Source organism: Myripristis murdjan, unplaced genomic scaffold, assembly GCF_902150065.1.
Source record: "Myripristis murdjan unplaced genomic scaffold, fMyrMur1.1, whole genome shotgun sequence".
Classification (NCBI taxonomy): Eukaryota; Metazoa; Chordata; class Actinopteri; order Holocentriformes; family Holocentridae; genus Myripristis; species Myripristis murdjan.
Window position 1 is genome coordinate 2,501 of NW_021941786.1, and position 7,500 is coordinate 10,000.

The window sequence follows — 7,500 nt, forward strand, 5'->3', positions numbered from 1 at the left end:
TGCAGTCAAGTCTTTGCTTCTCCTGTCTCTCTCTCACTGCCTGTCTCTATTCATATCCGTCTCTCTATCTACATATATATACACACACACACACACACACACACACACACACACACACACACATATTCAGTTTATACATATAAAATGTGGACATTAGGAATAACAGGATGAGCTGAACTGGCTGTTTTGCAACACCAGTTGAGACTTGATGGATTTTCTGGTTTTAAACATCACAGCAGGACAGGACAGGAAGTCGTCAGTGACAAACTTTAGATTTCATTGTTTCCTTTCACGCGGTCTGCACCTGAGCCCGGGAGTCCACCTGCTGGGCGTTAGGGTCACCTGACTGTCGTTAGGGTCACCTGAGGGTCGTTAGGGTCACCTGAGGGTCGTTAGGGTCATCTGAGGGTCGTTAGGGTCGCCTGACGGTCGTTAGGGTCGCCTGACAGTCGTTAGGGTCGCCTGACTGTCGTTAGGGTCGCCTGAGGGTCGTTAGGGTCGTCTGGCGGTCGTTAGGGCCGCCTGACTGTCGTTAGGGTCGTCTGGCGGTCGTTAGGGCCGCCTGACTGTCGTTAGGGTCGTCTGGCGGTCGTTAGGGCCGCCTGACTGTCGTTAGGGTCGCCTGAGGGTTGTTAGGGTCGCCTGACTGTCGTTAGGGTCGCCTGAGGGTCGTTGGGGTCACCTGCCGGTCGTTAGGGTCGCCTGACTGTCGTTAGGGTCGCCTGAGGGTCGTTGGGGTCACCTGCCGGTCGTTAGGGTCGCCTGGCTGTCGTTAGGGTCGTCTGGCGGTCGTTAGGGCTGCCTGACTGTCGTTAGGGTCGTCTGGCGGTCGTTAGGGCCGCCTGACTGTCTTTAGGGTCGTCTGGCGGTCGTTAGGGTCGCCTGACTGTCGTTAGGGTCGCCTGAGGGTCGTTGGGGTCACCTGCCGGTCGTTAGGGTCGCCTGGCTGTCGTTAGGGTCGTCTGGCGGTCGTTAGGGCCGCCTGACTACAGTCGTCTGGCGGTCGTTAGGGCCGCCTGACTGTCGTTAGGGTCGCCTGAGGGTTGTTAGGGTCGCCTGGCAGTCGTTGCGGTCGCCTGAGGGTCGTTAGGGTCGCCTGGGGGTCATTATGGTCACCTGAGGGTCGCTGGGGATGGTGGAAAGTCGTTCTCTCTTGACTTGGGTGACGCTAACGACACATTATTACACATCACACATTATTTCAAATACATGATTCCAATAATCATAGATCCAGTCCTCTGGGCCCTTTTCATTTGTTTTCCGTGTTCGGTGTGATGTCTCACTCCCAGCTCATTTCCTTGAGACTTTTTGCAGATCTTCAGGTCAGTCCTTGTTTTCAGAGGTTCCAGTCTGAGCTGACACACCTGCAGGGATTTCACCAGTAACAGTGCGACATGACACTCTAACCTCACGTCCTGCTAACTCTTCGTCTGATTGGTTAATTGGCTGTGATGAAGCGCTGTGCTAACAGAAGGAGTAACGAGCCAATCAATACGCTCTGGCTGTGCATCACCGCGGTAACCACTAGATGACACGCTCTGCAAGCTGCCGCAGCAGCTGAGCTCCCAGCATGCCATTGGATGAAGTGTGTGTGTGTGTGTGTGTGTGTGTGTGTGTGTGTGTGTGTGTGTGTGTGATAATAAAGATTTGATCAGTGTGTGTTGATCTGACAGGGCGATGTCTCTGATCACAGATTTCAAGAAATTACCAGAAAAATTGTAATTTTTTGCAATTTGTAAAAAAAAAAAAAAAAAAAAAAAAAATGCGGTCAGACTTCCTGGTAGCTTCTGATTGGCTCCTTCATCAAACTGGAGTTACTGAAATCCTTCCAATCAGGTCAGCTCACTGCATTTTGAATGGAAGTCTCATCTGCCTTTTACACATGGCAATGTTAGCTGCATAATCTCACACACACACACACACACACACACACACACACATCTCACTCTGTGTGTGTGTGTGTCTTGTTGTGTTCAGACAGTCAGGGTGTTAGCAGCATCCTGCTGATCTGCTGCTCCTTCACTACAGGAAGTCAATACAGATTAGAGAGAGAGAGACAGACAGACAGAGAGAGAGAGAGAGAGAGAGAGAGAGAGAGAGAGAGAGAGAGAGAGAGAGAGAGAGAGAGCGTTGGGTAAAACTAGTAGGAAACAAATGACACATGTAGACAGCTGTGCTCTGATTCCATTATAACTGCTTTAAATTCAAACACACCCACACCCACACACACACACACACACACACACACACACACACACACACAAGCAAGGAATTGAAAATCTGAAGGCGGGTCAGACGACCCGTCAGAGAGATCAATATTCTCCAATCAATACTCATCGAAATTTCATGAAATTTGAACTGACAGAGAGAGAGAGACAGGCTATCTGTCTGTGTGATGCTATCTGTCTGTCTGTCTGCCTGTCTCTCTCTCTGTCTGCCTGCTTCTTCTGTCTGTCTGTCTCTCTCTCTGTCTGCCTGTCTCTCTCTCTGTCTGTCTGTCTGTCTGTCTGTCTGTCTTTTCTTCTTTTTTTTTTAAATATAATAATGTTAATTGATCATTTGTTAACTGAAAGCAAACTTCCTTTGGCCGTTTCTCATTGCACATTTAAACAGTCATTTTATAATTTATAACAAATCTAAATTCATGACGAGCCCTAAATATCCGTTATCGTGTCCTGGGTCGTTAATTGTGGGCGTGCACGTCACTCGATCTGCGGCGCTCAAACAGCTGGAGGAAGTTGTCATGAAGGAGCTGGAGCTTCCTGTGTGGGCGGGGCCCGAGGACGGAGCCCTGAGGGACTCCACCCCCGCCGCCGCCAACAAAGCCTCATTTAAACTGAAGTGTGTTTGGCTCGCAGGCAGAGAGCCGGCTGCAGGGAAACACAACCTGCTCTGAGGGCTTAAGGTAAGGGGGAAGGTAAGGGGGAAGTTAAGGGGAAACTAGAGTTCAGGGATTAAAACCTGCAAACACTTTGTCATTTAGGACATTTATACTGACATGATTTCACTCATTTAAAAAACAGACACACTGATGAAACAGGACCATGTGAAGGCGTGTGTGTGTGTGTGTGTGTGTGTGTGTGTGTGTGTGTGTGAGAGAGAGAGAGAGAGAGAGAGAGAAACAGAGAGAGAGAGACAGATTGTCCTGCTTCAAAATCTTCTAAGGTCATTAACAAAAAGGGCCATGTAGAGCAAACAAACACACACACACACACACACACACAGACACACACACACACACACACACACACACACACACACACACAGGTTTCCAGGGTTAATGGGTTTTAAATGTGTGTAATTACTCTGACTGCAGCTGAACAAAAACGTCTTTCTGTCCTCTGAAGGGAGGAGGGAGGAACTGAAGTAGGAAAGGAGGGAAGGAAGGAGAGAAGGAGAGAAGGAAGGAAGGAAAAAAGGAAAGAAGGAAAGAAGGGGAGGGAAAGAGAGATGGGAAGAGGGAGGAAAGGAGAGGATAGGAGGGAAGAGGAGAGGAGAAATGTCCTCGACACTAACTGAAGCAGTGTGTGTGTGTGTGTGTGTGTGTGTGTGTGTGTGTGTGAGAGTGTGTGTGTGTGTGTGTGTGTGTGTGTGTGTGTGTGTGTGTGTGTGTGTGTGTGTGTGTGTGTGTGTGTGTGTGTGTGTGAGAGTGTGTGTGTGTGTGTGTGTGTGTGTGTGTGTGTGTGTGTGTGTGTGTGTGTTGTGTGTCAGTGTTATTGATGGCAGCTGTCAGACAGAGGAGGATGTCTGACAGAATCTGTCTCTCTGTGTCTCTGCTTAGCAGGACACAGAGAGACACCTAACAACAAACTGACAAACTACTGAGCCAGTCAGTCAGCCAGCCAGCCAGCCAGCCAGCCAGTCAGCCAGCCAGCCAGCCAGCCAGCCAGCCAGCCAGCCAGCCAGCCAGCCAGCCAGCCAGCCAGCCAGCCAGCCAGCCAATCAGCCAGCCAGCCAGCCAGCCAGTCAGTGCAGTAACAAAACCCTGTTACTATACAGTAAAACCCTTTTGACAAAAGAGTTCCTTAGTCCACATAGCTACTAGTACTGTAATACTGAGTAGTACTGTAATACTGAGTAGTACTGTAATACTGAGTAGTACTCACAGGATTGGCTCATGTCTTCACACTGAAGCTCAGTTCTGTTCTGTTGTGTTCTGACCTGCATTCAAACTGCACAGAACACCAGGCTCATGGTGTGAATGTGTGTGTGTGTGTGTGTGTGTGTGTGTGTGTGAGTGTGTGTGTTACCTGTGTAGACGAAGCGGCCCGGTGCTCCCTTACAGAACTGTTTGGACTTGTAGGACAGCGTGACCTCCACGACCCCCGGGATGTGGCGAGGGGGGGTCTGCACCCGGATGGCATGAGGGGTGATCAGCTGTGGGGCGGGGTATGTGTGTGTGTGTGTGTGTGTGTGTGTGTGTGTGTGTGTGTGTTTGAGGGTGTGTGTGTGTGTGTGTGTGTGTGTGTGTGTGTGTTTGAGGGTGTGTGTGTGTGTGTGTGTGTGTGTGTGTGTTTGAGGGTGTGTGTGTGTGTGTGTTTGTGTGTGTGGGAGGGGGGGAAGAAGAAATAGGATTATAGAATAATCCAGATGTCATAACTTGTCAAATCAATTCAAACATCAGGATCAAATAATCACTAATCACTAATCACTGCTACAGATCTGAGAATGTTTCATGACGTTCCTGACATTCCTAACGTTCCTAATGTTCCTGACGTTCTCTAGATGTTGAAAAGGCAGGTTTTCCTGATGTGAAGCTTCTCCCCACAGGGAACCACTCTTAGAACACTGTGGGAGACCTGGAAGGAAGGAACACTATGGGAACGCTCTGTGAACGCTCTGGGAATGCTCTGGGAACATTCTGGGAACATTCTGGGAATGTTCTGGGAACACTCTGGGAACATTCTGGGAACGCTCTGGGAACATTTGGGAATGATCTGGGAACGCTCTGGAAACATTCTGGGAACGTTCTGGGAACGCTCTGGAAACATTCTGGGAACATTCTGGGAACACTCTGGGGACGCCCTGGAAACATTCTGGGAACGCTCTGGGAACATTCTGGGAATGCTCTGGGAACACACTGGGAACGCTCTGGAAACATTCTGGGAACGCTCTGGGAACGTTCTGCGAACGCTCTGGGAACATTCTGGGAACGCTCTGGGAACGCTCTGGCAACGCTCTGGGAACATTCTGGGAACATTCTGGGAACGTTCTGGGAACGCTCTGGGAACATTCTTGGAACGTTCTGAGAATGCTCTGGGAACGCTCTGGGAATGCTCTGGGAACGCTCTGGGAACGTTCTGGGAAAGCTCTGGGAATGCTCTGGGAACACTCTGGGAACGCTCTAGGAACACTCTGGGAACGCTCTGGGAACGCTCTGGAACGCTCTGGGAACGCTCTGGGAACACTCTGGGAACGCTCTGGGAACGCTCTGGGAACGCTCTGGGAACACTCTGGGAACGCTCTGGGAACGCTCTGGGAACATTCTGGGAATGCGCTGGGAAAATTTTGTGAACACTCTGGGAACGCTCTGGGAACATTCTGGGAATGCTCTGGGAACATTTTGGGAATGCTCTGGGAACGTTCTGGGAACGCTCTGGGAACGCTCTGGGAACGTTCTGGGAACGCTCTGGGAACGCTCTGGGAACATTCTGGGAACGCTCTGGGAACGCTCTGGGAACGCTCTGGGAACGTTCTGGGAACGCTGTGTTTGGGACCTGAGCGAATTCAGTGGATTTCTGACAGAAACTTGAAAAAGTAACAAGCGGATTTCAGGACGTCTCAGTTGAGAACTGATCATTTTTAGCCAGATCTCTGTGTGTGTGTGTGTTCTGTGTGTGTGTGTGTGTGTGTGTGTGTGTGTTTTGTGTGCTCTGTGTGTGTGTGTGTTCTGTGTGTTTTGTGTGTGTGTGTGTGTGTGTGTGTGTGTGTGTGTGTTCTGTGTGTTCTGTGTGTTCTGTGTGTGTGTGTGTGTGTGTGTGTTACCTCGCTCCACACCAGCATGGTTCCGAAGACGACCTGCAGCCCATCAAAGAAGTTGTCTCCGATGATGATGACGGTGGCGCCCCCTGTGGTCCAGCCCTCACTGGGACTGATGGCTTTGATGCAGGGAGTGGCTGCTGGACGCAGACAGACAGGTGGAGAGAGAGACAGGTGGAGAGACAGACAGGTAGAAGTATTAGCAGAATCCAGGGCCTCTGTAATCCATCCAGCCATATGACATCACTGTGTTAGCACGTCCTGCTGATTCAGATTAAAGTGCTTAATCTGCACACGGCATCAGATGCAGCTCATGTAATCCTGAGTGTTCTTGTTCCTGGATTATCAGAGGCTCATCATCCAGATCCTCCCTGTTTACTTTGCCACCATAATCTGCAATAATCTGATGTAATTTGTCAGAATATGGGATAATCTGTCATAATATTCTATAATATGTCGTAATCTGCTGTAATCTGCCATAATCTGTTTGTTGTAGTCTGTCGTAATCTGTCATATTCTGCTTTAATCTGCTATAACCTTTCCTCATAATCTGTCGTAATTTGATGTGATCTTTCGTGATCTGCCGTAATCTGTCGTAATCTGCAACAATAACGAAATCTGGTTCGCCAGCTGCTTGATTCCACCTACATACCCACAATGCCTTTCACTAAACACCCAACCCACGCCCCTGGCTGACGGCCAATCGGTGAACAGGGATGTGTTCTAAAAGGAAGTACAAACAGCTGATTGCCCCAAAACACGTCCTGGAGTTTAAATGTGGTGACACGGTGACCTGCAGTCTGCGGTTTTAGGGTGAACTGCCCCTTTACAGCAGCCACATGCCTTTAAAACACACCTACCCACAATGCAGCAGGAAGGAGGGCGTTACCATGGTTACCTCAGTAAACAAAAGGACTGCAGGCCCGAGGTTATCAGCTGGCCGAGAAAACCAGGCTGGAACACATGTAGCCGTGAAGGTCACACACACACACACACACACACACACAGACACTCTCTCACACACACACACACACACACACACACACACAGACACTCTCTCACACACACACACACACACACACACACACGTACAGCATTCTTTAATTGGGTCATGGCTTTTATCCGCTTTCCTTTAAATCATGATTCCAGCATCAAACACACACACACACACACACACACACACACACACACACACACACACACACACAGGGCCGGTAATGACTACTTCTCTCTCTTCTTTCATGTGAAGCTGCAGATTAATTATAAAGTGAAATGAAAGCAGAGAGAGCAAGAAAGAGAGAGAGAGAGTGTGTGTGTGTGTGTGTGTGTGAGAAAGAGAGAGGGAGAGAGAGAGCAGTTAATATCATAAGGAGAGTCACTGCATACACACTTAACACACACCTCACACATCTCACACACTCTGATTCAGACTGAGGAGGAGCAGGAGCTTCTGAGCTCCGTCCTGAAGCCAGAGGCAGCAGATCAGCTTCACTCCTCTGGAGGTTCTGCTCGTTCCTCCAG

At 49.5% G+C, this 7,500-nt stretch overlaps 1 protein-coding gene across 1 annotated transcript in view; it reads right to left on the reverse strand.

Moving 5' to 3' along the window:
* LOC115356751 (transcription factor COE1-like) overlaps positions 1-7,500 on the reverse strand; it is a gene marked incomplete at its 3' end in the record, with an annotated part of 18,867 nt that overhangs the window by 2,163 nt on the left and 9,204 nt on the right. The window contains exons 4-5 of the mRNA XM_030047981.1: positions 5,986-6,119; positions 4,251-4,377 (exon numbers count right to left, since the gene is read on the reverse strand). Coding sequence (XP_029903841.1) covers positions 4,251-4,377; positions 5,986-6,119 — 261 coding nt within the window. The remainder of the gene's footprint in view (positions 1-4,250; positions 4,378-5,985; positions 6,120-7,500) is intronic.